A 22,164-nucleotide genomic window follows, 5' to 3' on the forward strand; every position below is an offset into this window, starting at 1 on the left:
AGAGAAATCAGAGTTAACATCTCAGGTCCAGTGACCTTTCCTCAGAACTTCATTCTTGGGCCTGCTCTGGGATCTTGTTTACCAATATCTGGGTTATACAGCAACTTTCTCTCTTCCTCCTTTATTGAAAAGCATTATGGCTTTTAATTCCAATCTGTGGGCCATTCAGAAAGCATGACTAGTGCATTCACTATCTCTGCAAGGACTGCTTTTAAAACCCCAGGAACTAGGCCATCAGATCCTAAAGATTTGTCAGAATTTTTCCCTTAGTGTCCTCAAGAACTTTTCCTCTGTCGATACTTGTCTCTTCTAGGATGTAATTTGTATCTTCTGGTAAAAACAAACATAAAATATTAATTGAAAATCTCTGCCATTTCCTCATTCCCTATGATCATTGCTTCTGGTCCCCCCTCAAGGGACCAAAATTTTCTTAAGACACACATTTTTTTGTACACGTAACAGTTTTTATGATCAGTTTTTAAACTCTGTCTAGTTTACTCTCATATTATCGATTCTCCATTTCTCAACTTTTTGCTGATTTCTTAAAACACTTCCAATTCTCAAGCTATTACTGTTCTTTACAACATTATAAACTTATTTTAATCAAACCCTATCCTTAACTTCCCTACTTAGCCAAGATCTTTCTCACTGTATTCTTGTTTCATAATGGAAAATATTTCTGTTGAACATTGTCAATTGCTTCTTTGAAAATTTATTTCCTGCAATTTGTTTTAGCCTCAGTCTATCTATACAATCAACCTTAGACAGCTTCCTTCACCATATCTATGCTTCCAAAGGAGGATACACTGTCTTTGACAATAGCACTACCCCTCATTGAATCAGGCTTTCAGGGACTTGATATCCCTGATTGTCATCCTTTTATGTCAGCCAGGGCTCCCTGATTGGACCAGATTAACAACCCCAATCAGGGAGCTCATATTCTATAAGGTCCAGCTCCTTACAATTTCTACAGTCTTCATTCCAGAGTTTTGGGATTCTACCCCAGACAGCTTTGACCTGCTCAGGCCACAACTGGTCCTGAAGCTAACAGATTTTGGGAAACTCCGAGGAGATTTTTGGGCAGCATGGTAGCTCAGTAGTTAGTGCTGCTGCCTCACAGCACCAGGGACCCAGGTTCAATTCTGCCCTTGAACGACTGTCTATGTGGAGTTTGCACATTCTCCCCATGTTTGTTTCCTCTGGGTACTCCAGTTTCCTCCCACAGTCCAAAGATGCACAGGTTAGGGGGATTGACCATGCTAAATTACCCATAGTGGTCCAGGGCTGGGCAGGTTAGCTATGGGAAATGCAAAGTTACAGGGATAAGGTTGGTGGAATCAGTCTGGGTGGGATGCTGTTTGGAGGGTTGATGTGGATTCCATGGGCCAAATGACCTGCTCCCACACTCTAGGGATCCTATATGGAGACAGTGCAAACAAGTGTGGCTGACCTAGAGTTTGGTGATATTTGTAATGTAACCATTTGAAAAAAAATTTTTTGGCGAAATATAGTTTGTGTTTTTGTAATAAACTTTTACATTATTTTGTTAAACGTACATTGGCAACCTCCAGGGATTACGTTCAGTGACTGACCCTCTAAGCCTGGTTTGATCGAGTATCTTTATCCAGTCGGCCTGTTATAAACCTTTGGAACAAGAAGGATTTGAAACCAGGCCCTATCATCCAGAGGTAGGGACATTACCACTCTGCCAAAGGAGCAGCCTTGAGGTGCAAGTGATTAAAACGGCCCCGGATTACTGAGTGGCGAATTCGCCTTATTCTGTACAGGCAGCCGCCTCCCGGTTGGGGGCCAAATAACATGGAACTGCTTTGTGGCCCGTTTCTGGCAGGCATGGCAGCAGGCAGCGAGTTAACTGAGAAGTCAGCAAAGTGAAGAACGCAGAGGTGAGTTCAATTTACTTATCAGCTGTCCGCTTTACTGCGCAGCCTCTCCGCTGCAAAGTTTAACTCCTGAATATGGCTTTGAAACGCATCACATCTTTAATGTTTGTAAAGGAACGCTCGAACTGTCGATGATTCGGGACTACCGCTGAACCTTCAAATTATGCTTCGGAGCAGGTACGTGTCCTGGGTCTGCTCTCCCCTTTCAGCCTACACAGCGATAAAACCTCAGACGCACAAACGTAACCGTGCAGTCGGCCATTTGATGCGTGTGTGTGTGTGTATATCTGTCTCTTTCTATCAGCCCCGTGGGAGGATCACATGCTCTGCCTAATCTACAACCTGAAAGGGAGAGCAAAATGAAAACCCCTGCACAGTTTTTAAATCCTGCAGATTAACGGACACGGCTACTTCATGTAGGGCTGCAATCTTGCAAACCCATGACATCTTGCACAACAAAAGCAACAAAGTCCCGTAAAAGATCCCTTTTCAGAAAACAAAATCACGTCGTAGTTGTTTTTAAATTTATGCGACCCCCTTCGGGTTTTTGTTTGTGGGTGGGGGAGATGGGAATATTTTAATTCGGGAAATTGACGCAGTTTAAGGCACTTTTTTTTGTCAATTTCACGTCTCTCCACCGCCCCTGATTCCTCCTCTTGTCAGTTTGAAGGTGCCGTAATTTGGCAAAAAGAATGGGACATATGTATGTGTGTGTGCCTTAATCCGTATGTAAATTACAGCCAATGAAGGAGTGTGTAGGACTGGAGCTGGGATTAGCAGGGGCGAATGAGTTGCCGCTTTACTGGGATTAGAGAACAAAGGCTAGTCTGAGCAGAGCCAGCAAAAAAAAATCTGCCAAACCTCCTTCAGTGCCTAGTCTGCAATCAGGACAAAAAGACATCCCATTTATTTTTTTTCTCTCTGTATCAGAAACACACTCCGGATTGTACATTTCAAAACAAAAAAAAAAGAAACAGAAAAAAATCCGGATTGGTCTAAAGGAGAAATTAAGGACTTTTTTTTTTCAAAAATATATTTTTAAAAAAAACAGAAGGAACTCCTTGTGTATATGTGTGTGTGTTTTTTTGGGAGAAAGAAGAGAGATCAGCGCTGTGGTGGGCCGACTAAATTGAATGGTGTAAGTAACAAACAGAGAAACAAACACGAGCAACTTGTAACAATGTTTCATATTTTTACAGATACATATTGTATCCTGCGGCGACACGTGACTGGCTGGGTCACGCTGCCAGGAGATCAGGCAGTGAGGGTTTTCACTTGTGTTTCGCAGTGGAAAGGGTTTGGGCTGTAAGGTTTTTCACGGATGCCGCTGTTTTCATTAATCTGGTATTTTGTACCCCCACCCCACCACCCCACCACCGACTGTCAGTTCCTGGTAGTTCCAGCTGCGACCTATGTGCAGCGGTCTGCTGCGTGCTCTTTAGGCCGAGACTCCCTCACTGCGCCGTGGTCAGTCACTAACAGTCGCCCACTTTCCCCTCCCCTTGTCGGTTTGCACGTTCATGCGAGGCCCATTTCCGCAGTTTGTGAACGTTCAAACACACCAAACTGACCCTAGTTCCTCCAGTTCTACATTCCCAACTCTGTCACTGATCTAAAGTGTAGGGTTTCACTTGGATTGTGTCAACTTTGTTATTAATTATAACCGCAGTATTTTATTGTCTGAAAGGTTTTCCTTCCTGATTTCAATTCAAGTTTTTGACTTTATTCGCCGTGAATGAGTTCGCTTTACCTCCTTTTGATGGTGCTTCTGTGCTTGTTTCAGTATTGGTGTTTCCTGTGACTAAGTTTTCTTTTCAAACTGTGAACTCCAGGGGTCCCTGAAGGTCATCAGCTTGTGGGTATTTTGTTCTTGTTGAGGGAATTGTTACTTTCAGTGCTGTGTTTTTAAAGCAACAGTTTTTAGCAATGATAGAGTATTCAGTGTGCCCTAACCTGTCCTGGCTATTAGATAAAGTTATTGCACTCTTGGCTTCTCAGCTTTCTCTTTATTTCTAGCTTGTCTCTGAAAGTGTGCCAGTATTTGCAATATTTACAGAACAATGGGGGTAATCAGTATTTGCAGGGGAGCTCCATGTCAGTAATAAATTTGCATTGAGTGCCCCTAAGTGATTGTTAATATTTGCTCCCATGGAACCATGATTTCCATCTGACCAGTCATGAAAGTACTCATTTGTGACCAGGTGCATTTGTAAAGGAAATACCTTTCATATAATGCCTTTTTATGGCTGAATAGGAAATAGGAGCAGGAATGGACCATTCACCTCCTTCAGCCTGCTTCGCCATTCAGATGGATCATGGCTAATCTTCACCTCAGTGGCATATCCCCCACACAGTGTGCATATCCTTTGACGTGTTTAATACTTAGAGACCTATCAATCTCTATCTTGAACAACACCTTGGAGGTCCATGCAGAAGATTGAAGAATTAGTGGGAATGATGGTCTTGAACATACTCAACAATACTCAGCACTCTGGGGTAAAGAATTCCAAAGAGTTACCAGCCTTAGAAGAAATACCTCCTCATCTCGGACATTAATGGCCTAATCCTTAGACTTGATTCCTTCAATTGCCAACCCTCCCCCATAGGAAACTTCTCTCCTGCACCTACCCTGTCGAGTCTCTATGAAGATTGTGTTTTTCACTAAAGTCACACTTCATTATTCTAAATTCTAGAGAGAACAGGAGGCTCTGAAGTGCCTTACAGCCACCAATGTATGTTTTGATGGGTTATCACATGTTGTGTAAGAAACACAGCAACTAATATGAGCAAACTCCCACAAACAGTAGTGAGCACCAGACCATTTAGAATCATAGAATCCCTACGGTATAGGACCAGGCCATTTGGCCAGTTGAGTTCACACTGATCCTCCAAAGAGCATCCCACCCAGATACACCCTATCCCTGTAACCCTGCATTTCCCATGGCTAACCCACCTAGCTTGCATATCTCTGGACACTATGGGCAATTTAGCATGGTCAATCCCCCTAACCTGTACATCTTTGGACTGAGGGAGGAAACCAGAGCACCTGGAGGAAACCCTTGCAGACACGGGGAGATTATCTCTATAGAGTTTGCACAGCCACACGAGGGTGGAATCAAACCTGGGTCCATGGCACTGTGAGGCAGCAGTGCTAACCACTGAGCCACCATGCTTGTTTCGGTGATGTTGGTTAAGGGATAGATATTGATCAGGACATCAAAGAAGAGTTCACCGTTCTTCTTGGAAATGCAATGGGATTATTGATATCCACTTTTGAGGACCTTGGTTTGACTTGAGCTCTGAAAAATGCCACTCCTTGCAGTGCAGCGCCCTCTGGGGCATCAATCTCACAGTTGCGTTCAAGTTTTGAATATATAGCCTGCTGACTCAGAGGTGAAAGCGCTGACCACTGAACCATAGCAAACACCTCATTTTGTAAGAAGATGCAGGACTCTGTTAACACCCTTGTCAAGGATAAATGTTGACCTGCCATTTAATTGTAATGCAATAAGTGGATGCCACAGCTTGTCATTAATAGCTTTGCATTCCTTGATACAGAATACTTGAAGCACTTTTCAGTTATACAGACATTCCTCTTAACCTGGTGCACATTTTCATTTCTCCTTCAGCTTTGCAAGAGATGAATTGAATGTAGCAGTTACAATATATTGTACGAAGAATTGTGATTAAGCCCCCATTATGTAACATGGTGGTGCTGTTTAATTTATTGTCTCGGGTTTCTCTCCCTAGTACTTTATTGTAGCGTTTTTATTTTGTATATTCACTCTTGGGACCCAAGAGTCGATGGCTGGCCAGCACTTTTTTGCTCATCCCTAGTTGCCCTTAATAAATTCTCCATGTAAATCCTAATTTAGAAGGGCAAATTCTGTCCTATTGGATCCTTTCGATATTTAAAACAAACACGGCACAGAATTTCACTTAGTACCCTTTACTTTCACTAAAATCTGAATTTCACCTTTTTTAAAAAAAAATTATTCCCATTATCCATGGGAAATGCAGGGTTATACGGTAGGGGGTTGGGCTGGGTGGATGCTCTTCAAAGAGTCAGTATGGACTCAATGGGCTAAATGGCCAGCTGCCACACTACAGAGATTCTATGATTCTATTTGTGTTCTTTCATCTCTCCACAATCAGCATATAGCGTTCACTGTCGCGGTGTGTGCAGGTGAGCTACTTTCTGGTACTTGCTAAAACATGTAGATAAAGAAGGCCATTATGCTCATAATTACAAATCTATCATTTGGCCCATTAATTAATTTTATTGTATCCAGTTAAAGTGCTCTTTGAGCTGCTTTTTGAGTCTGAACAGCCCAGGTTGGTGACTTTATACCTCTTGCCTTTTATTGCTCTTCACGATTTGGCCTCTGGATATTTGTTGGCCCTCTATATCACATTAGCCGGAGTTGCATCCAGTTCTCCAGGTACAACCTGACCAGGTCACTGCCCAGCTTCAGCGTGACCCTGGGGGATTAAAACTGATCTGACAGTAACCTGTTTGTCCTGTTCATTGCCACGTAACATTATTTGGATTTGGTGGATGATGAGTCAAGAGACTCAGTCTTGGCAAGGCACGGGAGATTGAGTCACTTTCAGATTTTTGTGTTGATAAGACCAGCCCAGTTGACGAGCTGGATGATGATAGAGTCATGCAGCACAGAAACAGACCCTTTGGTCCAACTCATCTATTCCAATCAGGTTTCCCAAAATGAACTAATCCCACTTGATGTAGAGTGATCTGCATTCTCCTGCTGTGACGAGTCAGCACCGTGCTGTCAAACTCTCTCAGTTCTTCCTGAAGTTATTCCAGTGCCAACTTGGTTGGCCAGGTTTCCAATTTTAAAGCTGCCTGAGATGCACAGAAGATCTAGAGCTGACAATCCACACTGGCAGAACTTAATCAAAAGTTGATTTTTCTGGTCTCTGAGGTTTGGAATTTTATGCAGAAGGTGAAGTTGGTATCGGAGACAGAAGAATGTAATTTAATCATTTTGTTTTTAAAACAAATTATAAGGAATTGTGTCATTTTGGCAGAGACGCTTAGTGAATGGCCTGCATACAAAACCCACTGCTGGCTGCAGGGGCAGAGTGAAATTGGTCTCCAGCCGGCAAAACAGTTTCAATGTCAATCTTAACAACTGGTGGGACAGTCTCATGGGACTGAATGGCCTGGTGCTGCTCTTATTTCATGTGTTCATGATCGTATATTTGTAAACCTCACCTTCTCCAGAATCTGCTGCAGTATACCTTTATCTCACTTCCAACTCTTATAGTTTTCATTGTAAATGACGTATGTTTTCTCTGGCACCTTAAATCATTTCACCTCCTTCCCAGGGATTAGCACTGAGGGGTACGGCACCTCTTAGCAAGGTGGATAGTGGACGCACAACCGTGTGGGAGTGGCCAGATAGCCAGCTAACCTTCCACTCTGATGTTTTCGTATGCTCATTCATTGTATAAATTTTACTGAGTTGAGGATTTTCTTCTTTCATGTTGGGCAGTCACTTGGTTTTAATCTCTACTTCTATGTGGTGTTGTTGAATCTTCAAGTCCTGGCCCTTTATAAAATCTGAATTGTGGTATCGGCAGAGAGTTAGAGGTTGGATTTGTGTTTAGCTATTTTGATGGTGTAATGATAGAATGAGTTATGTGCAGATAAAAAGATCAGTCTCCGAGAGAGTAAAAACCATAGTTACATTGTTCAAATACCACGAGATTAGTTTCCTAGGAGATGAATACTGGTCGCCATGGACACAAAGGGTCTGGAATTAGGATTGCGATTTTTCACCCTTGTCGCGCAACTCTGTGTGTGTCTGTGTGTATGTCTCTCGCTCTGTCTTTCTGGGGTTAGGGGGAAGGAGAAGCGTAAGAAAAGGATTCTGTAAAGAGATTTGCACTGCATTTCGTTCTGAGAGTAACAGGACTTTACTTCTGAGAGTAACGCCAGTTCTGAGGAAGGGTCACTGGACCCAAAGCATTAATTCTGATTTCTCTCCATAGATACTGCCAGACCTGCTGAGCTTTTGCAACAATTTCTGTTTTTTGTTTCTGATTTCCAGCATCTGCAGTTCTTTCAGTTTTTATGCACTTTATTTGACAGTTAATGGATGTCACTGGTTAGAATGATTGCCATTCAAAGATATTTATCTAGTTTAGTCAATAACTTTGTCTTTTTTGCTAGATAATGTAAAAGATGTCATCAGACTGTTTGTTTTTTTTTTCCTCCCTGTTTTGCCTTCCTTCAAATTGTGGGACTGCCTTTTCAATAATAAAATGTTGTTGGAAAGCCCTGATTCTAGTCTTTGCCTCTGCATTCCTTCCTGGTGATCTGGTGTTAGTCACTGCTCTGCTGATCAGAGATTGGTCTGAAACAGATTGCCCTCTGCTAGTGACTAATTGCTCAGTCAAGTGGATCCATTTCCTTCTGCAGTCTTAAATCATTTTCTGTTCCAGGCTTTCTGTTCACAGTGGAATATCTGAACCTTTCCTAGAAAAATATGAATCTACAATTGATGTTTGTATGATTGGGGTGGGGAGCGCGCAGTGGGGGTGACGGAGACATATAGCGAAGTGATATCACGTGGCTTTGAAAATGTCGCAAAGAAAATAGTTGAGTGTAAGATTGTTACATTCTTTAGGTCTTGTTGAGAGTGTGAAAGCAGACTCCAATGTGTTGGCCTCCAGGCTTATGGTGGGGTTCTGCAAAATTTATTCTGAGCTGCTGCGCATCATTTGACTTTAAGAAATCTTGACATCCAACATTTATCCTGTAGTTTAATGTCACTATTTGACCAAATGAGAGCTACATCTACAAAAGTCTTCCTGTGTGCAAAACGTTGAGTTTATTTTGGGATGTGTTTGCGAGGTTCCATATTCTGATTTATTTATAAGGTGGTATTAATGCCCCATACACACTGTGCCATTTTACACCAGTAAAAGATTGCTGTCAAAATCGTTGACATGAATAGAATTTTCAGTTTTCTTTAAAATGTGAGAAATTGTCTCTTTTGCTCCTAGATAATGTTGGTCATGATTTTAAACTGCTAATGGTTGCATTGATAGAAATGGTATGGGGGTTACTATGATCTGAACAAGCTACTTGTGTGTCCATTTTGAATGTCTGGTTCCATTTTACCTAATGGACCAATATGTCTGGAAAGCTGTCAACTGGTGAATCATTACATCTGTAGAGCTGAGAGTCCTATTACCAATTCTGGGATTGGTGGATTTTTTTTCAGATATAGAGAAGTGAGGCACTGTTGCGTTTTTTTTAATGCTTCCTTCTGGAAGTTTGTGATTTCAAAAAGAATTAATGGTTAAAAGCAGGTTTCCAAAACCATACTATACTGCATTTTGTTTCTGCTGTTTCGATAAGTTAGAAGACTCCATTGTAACCCTCTGCCTGGGGGTGGTGACTTTGTTTGATCGAATGTGTTACACCAATACTGAATGTTTTACAAAAAGACAAAAACATGCTAATCCACTAGTAGCTAAAACAACCTGAGTGTCTCTTCCAAGGCAGTCGTTATGAAGGGTAATTGACTTCTGACATTTTCCAATGTGTATTTACATAATTCTTAGCATTTGTTTTATTATATTGTAACTGCATTGTGAGAATATGGATTTTGCAGTTTCAAAAGTCTGATTTGAGTTTGGTAAAATTTGAGTCTGGAATGAATTGGGAGGATAGGTCGAGAATATGTAAAATCCAGTAAACCGATTACTGTGAGTAGGATAATTGTTAATCCTTGAATCATGTGTTATGGCTATGATGGGAGGACTACACTGGTGATCAAGCCTCACCTCTCCAGTTGTTGCACTATTAATGTAAAAGTTTTGTACCATCATCCAGAATAAAAGAGACTTTGACCAGGCTTCTCTGATGAGCTCAAAATCATCCAATTATTATAAAACAACACACACTTTAAAACAAGTGGAAAAAATGTCTAAGCTGTAATCTGGAATTAGAGCTATATCCCGCAGATGCATTTATACAACACAAAAGGCAACCAAGTCTCTGCAGAGATTTTGTTTTAAAATGTAAAAAAAAAAGGACCCTTACTTGGCCAACGGTCTGGAAAGTTAGAAATTGATGAATTTTCAAAGTCCACCATATTTCTTGTTGATTTTAAATCAAATTTCTAGTCGCTGGAGACTGATCTTCCAAACAAGGCTTCAGTTTGGATGGAATTCAGACTGGATGCAAGTCGTTTACTAGTGTTCTAGGTTCAGGTTTTCATGTTTCATAAGATAATCAACATCAAATGGAAACCTTTAGGTTCAGGAAACCAAAAAACAGTTCAGAATGGGTTTCCAGGCTGCCATCAGCACAAGGACCCTCATAATATCTTCCAAAGAGGGTTTTCTAACAATTTAAGATCAATGAACTCCATATTTTATGTCCGTCAAAGCTTTGTGCGGTTATTTCTAAAGACTGTGTTTACTTTCTGTAATCAGCAGGCAGGTCACAGTCCAACCAATTGTTGACCATCAAAAAATTACATAGTAATACCCATTTAATCCAGAAAGTGTCCAAACAATTCAATATCTCCTCGTTCACCACAGTCCATAAATAAAGACATGTATTCCCAATAGCTAATTCTACAAGAGCAATTGACTGAAAAGGCAGTTTCTGGACTTCAGGAGACGTGGTACATTTGGTGAGGCGGCTGTTAAACTGTTGTGAGAGAGAGAGAGAGAATTGCTTTACAAAATACTAGGCATTGTAAATATTTTCCAACATATTCTATATAGAAGAGAATTAAAGATGACCATAATACTTCAAACTATCAAGTTTATTTTAAGTTTAGAAAGCTGTGCTGTTCCTTTTGACTTAGACTTGATATTAACAAGTAGCTGTTCGTTTGCACACTTCTCTCAGGCAACAACAAAATCTGATTGATCTAAGGACCAATTTAAATAATTTCCTATAGAGTGTACTGGAACAAATAGTTTTAAAGATTGAACAAGCCAGCAGCTGAATATCACAAGCTGTATTGGGGGATATGACGCTACTAGTTCAGTAAAACATTCCCACTGATGTTACAACACTTGTGTATAAGTTACACCAGGGCAATAACAAAGTAATAAAAATCCTTTTTCTAGAGAGGTATAAAACTTTATGTTCCCCGAGGCAAGGTTGGTAATGTGCCAAATCCAAGAAGCTGTTCAGACTTTCTAAGATAGTAATCTTGATTACAAATTGGGTCAACGATAAATTGTAGAAGGTGGCGTTAAATGGAAAAGCTTTGCCTGAGGATGAACAAGCAGCAATTTCCACACAGTTGGCCTATTTTGGGTCTACTGCAATTTACACAGGCTTGTTATAAACTGTTTGTGGGAGAGATTTGTAATATTTCCTGATGTCACCTTGGGTTGCTGGCAGGTAAAGGGCAGGATGACAGATTTGGGAAAATCCGCTTGATGCTTGAGGAATAATGATTGGCTAATTTTGTCTTTATTTATTTACGTTTTTAGTTCTGTGTCAGGACAAGTTTTTGCTAAAGTTACGTGAGTCTTGAGCCATTTACGGGGGGATATCAGCTGGGATGGTTTCTTGATGTCATCCTCAGAATAGCTTCTGCAAGACCTACTCTTTTAAAGTTTAATGGAGGGGCAGATGGAGAAAAGGGAGAAAGGATAACTGCTGCATTCCAATCCAGTCTTCAGAACCAGTCATTGGCATGGATACAAGATTGGTTATCTAGTAGGAAGCAAACTGTAATGGCAAATGTGTGGATATTTTGGGTCGTCAAGGACTAAGTAGTGGATAGATTCATGATCAGTGCTGGGCCTTAACTATTTCCGATCTATAGTAATGACTTAGCTGAAGGGACCAGCTGTGTAGTGGCTGAATTTGCTAAAACTAAGTTGTCAATAGAAGGTAGAGAGTCTGCGAAGAGATGTAAGCGAGTGGCAAAATTTTGGCAGGTGGAATATAATGTGAGGAAGTGTGAACGTCTTCACTTTGGCAGGTGCAATGGAAAATCAGTACATTATTTGGATGGAGAGTGATTGCAGCATTTGGTGGTACGGGGCAATCTGAGAGACCTGGTAGGTACAGCTAGTGGTTTCGAAGCAAATGAAATGTTGTCCCTAATGTTCCTGTTCCCTTGCAATACAATTAAGGAAGTCTCGCTAGGTTGGATAGTGCCTTCAGGAGATCGCATCTGAATTATCAGCATAGTTTTGGTCTCCTTACAACCATATGATCCAGAAGCAGAAGTAGGCTATTCAGCCTCTAGAGTCTGTTCTGCCACTTAAGATCATTGCACATCTGATTGTACCTTAAATCCACATTTCCAGCGCACCCCCCCACCCCGATAACTTTTCACCCCATTTGCTTACCACATGTTCATCCAACTGTGCTTTAAAAACATTCAAGGATTCTGTTTCCAATACCTATTCAAGAAGACAGTTCCAAAGGCACTCAACCCTCTGGTAGAGAATGTTTCACCTCATCTCTGTTTTAATTTATGACCCCTTATTTTGCAACATGACCCTTAGTTCTAGGTTCTCCCACAAGAGGAAACAACATCCTCACATCCAGCGTCTTACCCTTCCAAACCCCAGCACATATAAGCTGAGCCTGTACAACCATGCCTCGTAAGACAACTCATCAATTCTGGGTGTTAGTATCGTGTTGGAATTGCTTTGAAAGCTTTAAATTCTCTCTTGAATGAGGTGATTAACACTGTATACAGGACTCCAGATGTGGTTTCACCACTGCCCTGTGTAACTGAAACATGACCTCCCTTCTTTTGGAAAAAGTATATCATTGCTTTAGAGGTAATGTTGACAAAGGTCACTTAATTTAGTCTGAGGATGAGGGTCTCATTTTGTGAAGATTGATTGAATAAGTTAGGCCTATGTTTGAAGAATGAGAGGAGATCTCAGTAAATCAGATTAAGTTGCGTCAGGATTTTATAGTGTGCATTTTGGGAGAATGTATCTTGTGCAGGATTTCAGAATCAGGGAACGCACTTTTTAAGAGTGAGATGTTTTCCTTTCTGGAGAGAGGTGCCATGATTTTATTCCCCTAAGTGTCATTGGTCTGTGAAATTCTCTTCCACACAAGGGAGTGTTGGCTGAATCATGGAATTTATTCAATGACAGAATTTGAGTTTTGATCAGACAATTTGAATTAACTGACAAGAGCAAGGAGCTGCTTATTCACACAAACACACACACACCGAGTTTAACCAGTACAAAAAGTTCCCACTAGTGTCTACTGCACCGAACATATTCCACACTGTCCTGGATCAGGTACTAAATGGGAGATCAGATTCATTACTAGCCATTGAGGTTACCTGTGTATTGCTTTACACAGAAAAGTGACATGTCAGTGTCTGCCAGAGAAATAAGAAAAGCAACCCAAAAGGGTGTGATGCCCAGGAAATTGCTCAGATATGTCATGAATGGCTAATGTAATGATTGTGATGATAAGACATTGCAGAAGTATATCACGTGTAGTTAATTGTGTAGATCAAAGGTGTGTCTTACAGGGTTTGAGTCACTGTTCTGTCAACTTCAGTGAGAGATTGTTAGAGGAACTCCAAGAGCGCATGGAAATAGTTCAAAGTAGTAGGAAGTTAATTATGTTATCTCCAGTTGTTTAGAGATATTGAAGCAAAAATGGAAATTGCTGGTAAGACTCAATAGGTCTGGCAGCATCTGGAGAGAAAGCAGTTTCTGTTTTTGTTTCAGATCTTCAGTGTCTGCAGGTCTTTGTTTTGGTTTAGAGATATTGACAAATTAGTGAAAAGTTGTGAAGTGTGTCTGAGAGTATGAAATTGTCCAACCATTTCATTCCATGGTTACAGAAACAAACTGCTGCGTGAGCACATGCCGATTTCTTTGAAGTGAAAGGGAAAGAGTAACTTGTTTTTGTCAACAGCCTGCAGCAAGTGGATAAACGTTGAATTTGTGCCCAGTGCCACAAGTGCGAAAGTTGTTGAGGTTTTGAGAAGCTGGTTTAGAATTTGAGAGTTGTTGGAGGTGTTGGCGTCAGATAATGGTCCACAATTTACATCAGAGTTTGAATATTTCTGCATAAGGATGAAGTTAAATGCCAATGGATATCACCATATCACGCAGCATTCAATAATACTGCTGGAAGCATTGCTTGGCTGCAATCTAGGTTCAATGTTTCTCTTCGGCACATGTTGGATAGTGTTCTGTTCTCCTGCAGAATAACCCCACGGTATGTAACAGGTTGCACATGCGTATTTAAACATGCAGCTAGAAAAAGGTGCTTTCTGCTTATTTTTGACATCAGTAACAAAATAGGAGAAAAGAAAGACAAAGTGAGACTGAGTTATGAAACACCAGGCATGTTCAGCAGTGATCAGAAGGTCATAGTAAAAGGAACTGCTGTGAAAAGACTAGCTGCGTCTACATGTTTATTGATGTTTAGAGAGAGACTCCATCACTGTGATGCAGATCATTTGCTTGAAGGAGCCAAACCGATAATAGGAAAGCAGGGGACGCCTCCTTATAGTCCAAATTCCTCTGACAGCCCAAAGTGAAAGTCAGAAAGAAACTATTTACTGCCTCTGCAATATCCTCCAGTCGCACAAAGTGAGTCAGGATCTTTGGGGAAAAACAATCAATATCACAGTCCCAACCATTAACTGGAGTTGGTAGTCAAAGTCCAGGTTCAGGTTCGACAAAGTCTGAGCTGTTGACAGAGCAGAGCCAAGCTAATGGAAATCAAAGAAGATATCCAGACCCATTGCCAATTGTCGGAAAAACCCATCTGGTTCACTAATGTCCTTTCAGGGAAGCAAACTGCCATCCTTACCAGGTCTGGCCTACATGTGACTCCAGACCCATTAGCTCTGGGTAACAAATGCTGACCAGGCCAGTGATGCCTGATTCCAATAATAAATTTTAAAAAAGGGAAAGAAGCCAGATTGGTTAATTACTACTATGTAGGAAGGAAGAAGAAAAAAGTTATTTTCGTTATTGTATGTCAAATGGTAATTCTGATAAGCATATATTATTGTTATGCATTCTTTTTTCATTTCTATGCAAATTTCTTGCCAGTTTTGGTCACGTGTTTTAGAAATGAGTATGCAACCTGAGCTGTTACATTTCAGGTGTTGTTAATGTTGGTTTAGTCATATTCCATTTTGGGAAGTGGCCCACTTGTACCATTTTACATGTTAATTTCCTGGTTGCTATTTTTAACTGGGGAGGGAGTGTAGTTTATGGCAAGATCTGAGCATTTGATTGTATCTCTCTCTCTAAGGAGATGCAAATCAAAGTTAGTTTAATAATCACCGCCTGTTGGGAGTCCACATGTTAATATTTTCTCAGTACAGTACGTAACACAGCACATCACTCTCTGCAGTTCTGAGGGTGTGCTATTGTTAACTTATGACTACACACTCTGAGCGAGTTTTTTGTACTAATTTAGGCAGCCTTTATTCACAATAGGTGTGTATTGACTCAGGTGGGAAAAGAGAAGAAATGCCAAGTGTCATGTTAGCGTGAGACTGGACGAGTCAATATGCATTTTAGACATTTTAATATAGGGATAAATACCTTCAAAGTCAATTTGTACAAAATATTACTTTGCCAAAAAGCTTTTTTTTCCCAAAAATGTACTGTCTTAAAAGAGGAACAAGAAGTAAAGAAATGGAGAGTTGAGGGCCAGGCAGAGCCACTAGAAGTGAAATGAATAATATCAGGAAAACATTAAAAGGTCAGTTGGAAGAGTTGAAGTATTGCTGAGGGTTCTAGAAAGGCTGGGAGTTACAGAGATTGCAAGGGTTCAGACCATAGACTTTGAAAACAAGGACGAGAATTTTGTTGGGCCATTTCTGATGGAAAGACCATGGGCCCCAGAGTTGTAGATAAAGTTTAATTTTAGAAGTGGGAGACCAGCAGGACTGTACTGAACTTGAGATAACAAGGTATAGAGCTGGATGAACACTGCAGGCCAAGCAGCATCAGAGGAGTAGGAAGGCTGACGTTTCGGGCCTAGACCCTTCCTCAGAAATGAAACTCTACACCTTGTTATTGCCTTCCTGCTCCTCTGATGCTGCTTGGCCTGCTGTGTTCATCCAGCTCTACACCTTGTTATCTCAGATTCTCCAGCATCTGCAGTTCCTACTATCTCTGTACTGAACTTGTCAGGTCTAGAAGGTAACAAAGGCATGGGTGAGACTTTCAACAACAAGACAGATAAGGACAATGTTCTGCAGGTGGAAGTAGGTAGTTTTGGTGATGGAAAGTAATATGGTTGACAAAGTGGAGAATATTGTGCGTGGTTTTGGATACTGTTTATATAAATAGGAAATAATCCATTGGAAAAGGTTCAGAGAACCATTGATGACTTGGTACTATAAAGAGGAACCAGCAACATTTGAATTTGTTTTAATTGAAAGGAAACATGATCTAGGTGTTAAAACACTGTGCAGAATGCTGATGTACTTAAACCAATTATTTAACTTCACACATGAGACACAAGTGCAAAGCAAATAAGCCTGAAACTAGACAAATGGATGGGAAAGTTATCACCAAAGGCACTTAAACTTCCAGATAGTCTCTCGTCCCATCTTTTCAAAAAGAGGCAGAGCAGTAATGGATGATTAGCTAAGGACGTGATAAAAAAAATCGGATGAATTGTTCATTCTGGGATATTGGCCCAGTCCTGTTGTTTAACTGAGTTAGGTGATGAAAATAGGCAGATATCTGAAGACTTGGATTAACCGTCAATCATTAAGGAAAAGGTTTTATCTTCTTGGTGATGGTCTACGTTTGACCTAACTCAGTTACAGAATGAGTCCGGCTCCTTTGAACACAATGAGCAGGGGACTTTTTCAGACTTTTGTCCATGTCAGTTGTTTTTTGTAGGACTTTTTTTCCGAATATTTCACCAATGGTGTGAAGGAAGATACAGACTAAGTGAGTGGACAAAAACTTGGCAGAAGGAATATAATGTGGGAAAATGTGAGATTATGCACTTGAAGGAAGAATCGAGAAGGTGAATATTTATTTAAATGGAGAATGTTGCAGAACAGAGGGATTTGGGAGGCCTTGTGTATGAGTCAGAAAAAGCTAGCACCCAAGTTCAGCAGGTAATTGGGAAGGCAAATTAAATGTTGGACTTTAATTTAAAGGGAATGAAGTACAAAAGCAGTCAGACCACAGATGGAATACTGTGAACAGTTCTGAGTCCATTCTCTAAGATATACTGGTGTAGGAGGCAGGCTGGAAAAGGTTCACTAAGCTGTTGGGAGACTGTCTTGTGAAGAGAAGTTGAGTAAATTGGACCTGTCCTGTTTGAATTTGGAATGAGAAGAGACCTTATTGAAACATAGAAGATTCTTAGGGGACTTGACAGGGTAGATGTGGAAAGTTTGTTTGCCCTTGGGGCAGATTCTAGGAGCAGAGGGCATCATCTCAAAATAAGGGGTTGCACATTGGAGAAATTGCTCAATTGTCTCCTCTCGGAGGGTTGTGAATTTGTGGAATATTTTGCCACAGAGGTCTGTCAAGGCTGGGTCATTAAATTTATTTAAAGCTGAGATAGATCTTTAATTAGTATGGGAATCTAGGGTTTTGGGGAAAAGGCAAGAAAGTAGAGTTGACACTGACCAGTTTAGCAATGATCTCATTGATGGAGTAGATTTGATGGGCTGAATGGCCTATTTCTGCCCCCATATCTTAAGATCTTATCTCAATAAGCAAGTACAAAATAACCTTTTGATGGTCTGAGCCTATGGTAAGTGTGTATTAACTTGTTCTTATGAGTTTTGGTCTTATCAAGTTGGGAAGTTTAGTCCTGCCACATGAGATGCTTGCTCTTGTGTTGTCATTGTTAAAGAAAATCCCCCTCCAGTCCAGTCAATCAACCTTCAGAGATTAGGGCAAAGAAATAGTTTTGAAGAGGATTTATACTGGACTTGAAATGTTAACACTGTTTCTCTCCACAAATGTAGCCAGACCTGCTGAGTTTCTTTGGCACTTTCTGTTTTTAATGCAAGTAGAACTAGGTTTGTGCAAGTGTGACGTTTTCTAATTTCCACAGCAGCCAACCCGTGATCTCTCTGGATGGGATTGAAAGTTTGCATAGAAGTTGGGAAGGGGAGATTATTGAATGTTGTGGGCTTGTGGCCACTAGGAACTGGTTTAATGTGAAATTCATTTCCCCACTAGGTTAAAACATAATTTGAGATACAGGAAGATGGGAATTACTATACAAGGAAGACTGGTGGCTGCCTCGTTCAATACAGAATTAGTTGTTGACTTAGTCATAAAAGCACCCTCGATTTATTTTACTACAAATCCAGATAGGGCATGAGGAAAGCATCGTTGATTTTGGGTACGATAGGATTTTAAGTTGCTTTGTGTTTTAAGCTACAATGCCTGCTTTGATCTGATCTTGTTCGTTTTACGTTATTGTCCTTGGCTATTGCAGCACGTGTATCTATTTGCCAATGATATCAGCATCTCATTTGTATAGCTCGTAGCCTGGCCTCGTGCTATTTGGTAGTGAGAGATACTGACTTCAGGAAGGGAAGAGCTGTTGTTGTTTGTGACATACTACTTGATTGATCAGAGTGTGACCTTGATCTGTAGGTGGCTAGGTCAGTGAACACTGATGGCTGACAGTTCTCATGCTGGATAGAACATTTAGTGAATAGGCTGCTCACTCATCCATCCTGAAATCTTATAGATCTGACCAACTATGATATTCCATTCAGGACTATGGAGCCTCTTTTTAACATGAGCATCTTCGGTCCTCATAATGTCATCAGGGTCTGCCTGTAATTTTTACCAGGTTGGAAATAGCAGTCTGTTCCTTCCCGGGCTACCCAAACCAGAGAGACACTGCGTTCAGCGCAGAACAAAAAAAGGTGTACTTTTTCTCAAACAAAATACCAGAAACAAATGCTGGGCCTTCTCTGCACCATTCTACCAGATAACCCAGCAGCCAAATGACTTTTCCTTTATTGTGAGACTTGCTGCCAAGCTCTCTACCATCATGCCTTGTCCTTCTGGAGCCGTAGGTAATTTTCTGAATGCCATCTCTGCCCACTAACTGAGAGCTGGCCCCCAGTTACAACCAGGGTGTGAGAAAGGCAAACTGGCTGTGTTTGTGCTGACTTGTTGCTTTTAATTGAATACCTGGAGGGAAGTCAGTGCATCGACCTCATTTTTGCAGTGCACTTAAGTGCTTGTATTGTAGTCGTACAGGAAACCATTTTCTGCCTGGGCATGCATGTTGCAGCTCCTCTGACAATAGGTTTGCTCAGCACAGATTGGCATCAATGCAAGATTAGCTGCTGAGGATTAGTTGCAGGTAGGTCTGAAAGCCCTGGTTTAATTGAACTGTGCAGGCCAGTTGAGTAACGCCTCACCCTCTCATTAATTTCTGTGTATTCTGTTTGTAATGCAGAAACACGTTTGTTGCAGTGCAAAGGAAGACCATTCAGCCAACTGTGTGTGCATTCATTTTAAATCATTTTAATCAATTGTGTTGTTTTTTTTATCTTTACAATTGATTTCTGCTCCAGTATTCCAAATCTGGAAACATTGAGAGCCTGATCATGCTAGATTTTTAGATTTTCCCAGATTTTGAATTCCCGACTAACCAATTCATCCAATTTCAAGGGGATGGAGAGAAGCAGCCGATTTCTCATCCTGTTTTCGGAAAGCATTGGGATTGCTGCAGTGAACCTACCAGTGAGAATGGAGAGGGCAGCAGGAGGCAGGTCTTAAAAGAACTGCAGGGACTTGAGTCCTGCATGTTCTTAACCTTATTCTCTGGGACCAATCTGAGAATGGCCTTTTAATTCCCACACTTGCTGTTTTCTGGGAGTGGCCGCAAGAGAGAAATGTCTGGTTTTGGGAGCAGTTCCGGTTTGTAGATAGTTAGATTTGAAACACTGCACCTTTCTTATTATCAATTTTTATCACTTGCCCACCCAACTGCTTAGATTAAAGGGGCGTTGCCTTAATTATGATACTAAACTGGAAAAACAAATGTCTACTTTTAAACATTTGAGTGAGGGCTTCATGTTTTGTCAGGTCATGGAAACCACAGTCCAAGAATGGTATCATTGTGGTTATGTTACTGAGCTATCCTCCAGAGGTCTGAACTAAAGATCTGAAACCTTGAGTTAAAATATCACTACAGCAACTGGGGAATTTAAATTTACTTAATTTAGTAAATCCGAAATAAACAATCTGGTGTCAATAATGGTAATCATGAAACTTTTATTCTTAAAACTTATTTTATTCACTAGTGTCTTTAGGGGAGAAAATCTGTCATTCTTGCCTGGCCTGGCTTACATATGACTTTCCAGACAATGATATTGAGCTTACTCCAAGATGCTTTTTTTTTGTTGGACCAAAGCACGATGATAAATGAAAAGACTAAGCATAAAACTTGGATGGATCGTCCAGCATTAACCTAAGTATCAGGCGTGACAAAGGCACGGTACGTCTAGAAAACCAGACTCCTCACTAATAATGAATCACAGGATGATTACAGTATATGCCATGTTCATGCCAGCTCTCTGCTTTACCCCATGGCCCTACATGCCCCCTCTCTCTCCCTAAAGCTCTCCAGTTCTCTTTTTGAATACCGTGATTGAAGCTCCCTTCAGCACACACCCAGGCACAGACCAGCTAAAATTTATCCCAGGTGTTGCCTCTGGATCTTTTACCTATCGCCGAATTCCCCCCACCGTCAACACCCTAGGGGTTACCATTGACCAGAAACTCAACTGCCATATAAATACAGTGGCTAAAAGAGCAGATCAGAAGACAGGGATACTGTAATGAGTAACTCACCACCTGAATCCCCAGAACCTGTCCACCATCTACATGGTACCAGTCAGGAATGTGATGGATGAGTGCATTTCTGACAATGCTCAAGAAGGTTGACACCGTCCAGGGGAGGTGGTAGCATAGTGGTAACGGCACTGGACTGGCAATCCAGAACCCCAGGCGATATTCCGGGGACATGGGTTCAAATCCCACCATAGCAGGTAGTAGAATTTAAATTATGTAAAAATCTGGAATGAAGACCTGGCCCACTATTAATTGTTGTAAAATGTCCTTTAAATATCCTTACCTGGTGTGACCTATGTGATTGACTCTAAATGCCAACCAATTGGAGCAGTAACTGCTGGTCTAGGCAATGATGCTTACACCCTCTGAATGAACAAACACAAAAAAGGCAGCCTGATTGATTGGCACATCCACCCCCTGCACCATCGACACTCAATACAGACTGCTACTAATATCTACAAGATGCACTGCAGAAATTCACAAAGGCTTCTTAGACAGCACCTTCCAAAACCGTGACCAATTCTATCTAGAAAGACAAGGACAGCAGTTTCATGGGAACACGACCATCAGCAAGGTTCCCTCCAAGCCCATCACCATCCTGACTCCGTAATATATTGCCATCCCTTCACTGTCACTGGGTCAATAACCTAGAATTCTCTCTAGCAGTGTTGTGGGTCTACCTGCAGCAGATAACCACCTTCTCATGGCAGGACTGCATAACAATAAAATAGAACAGAACTGGTACAATGGTCTTAAGCAAGTAGTGAGAGAACCAACATGGGAAGAAACATATCGTCCCCAATTTTCCTGCCACAGAGGCACCTTTTCATTAGTAGGATTGACTACTATGGAGTGGTTGTACACGCAAGGTCCTGTCTTGATGTTAGGACTCTGTACCTTGTGTTTGTGTGGCACTGGCTTCATGTTCATCAAGATAGCTTCTGGACAGATCTCATAGCTCAAAACTAGGCATTTCTGAGGCACTATGGGCAATCATCAAGAGAATGGTATCTACCACAGTCTTTAATTTAATGAGCTAGAATATTAATTTAATATTCCTCATTCTGCCATTACATTCAAACCATCCATAACAAAGTCACGTGTCTGGCTGTCAACCAATTCACTCCTCTTCTTCATGCTAGTGCAGCATGGCTGCAGCGTGTAGCTCCTACAAGATGCACTGCAGCAAATCACCGTGGCTTCTTCGACAGTTCTTCTCAAGCCAGTGACGTCTTCCATCCAGAAGGAAATGACACCAACTTGCATCTTTGTCAGTCATACCGGTCTGACTTTGAACTGTATTGGCTTTTCTGCACTGGGTCAAAATCTTGAAACTTTTTTCTTAACAGTGCTGTGGGCGTGTCTACGCTACCTGGACTGTAGCAGCTCACCATCGCCACCTCAAGGTGCAATTAGGGATGAACAATAAATATTG

At 41.1% G+C, this 22,164-nt stretch overlaps 1 protein-coding gene across 1 annotated transcript in view; it reads left to right on the forward strand.

Annotated features, from left to right (window-relative positions):
* Positions 1-1,629: 1,629 nt before the first annotated feature.
* The window catches only part of gtf2ird1 (GTF2I repeat domain containing 1), a 176,767-nt gene continuing 156,232 nt past the window's right edge, over positions 1,630-22,164 (forward strand). The window contains exons 1-3 of the mRNA XM_048612388.1: positions 1,630-1,904; positions 2,016-2,078; positions 3,101-3,206. Of these exons, the coding sequence (XP_048468345.1) occupies positions 2,065-2,078; positions 3,101-3,206 (120 nt within the window). The 5' untranslated portion in view covers positions 1,630-1,904; positions 2,016-2,064. The remainder of the gene's footprint in view (positions 1,905-2,015; positions 2,079-3,100; positions 3,207-22,164) is intronic.

The sequence above is a fragment of the Rhincodon typus genome, chromosome 26 (genome assembly GCF_021869965.1).
Source record: "Rhincodon typus isolate 14 chromosome 26, sRhiTyp1.1, whole genome shotgun sequence".
NCBI classification, from domain to species: domain Eukaryota; kingdom Metazoa; phylum Chordata; class Chondrichthyes; order Orectolobiformes; family Rhincodontidae; genus Rhincodon; species Rhincodon typus.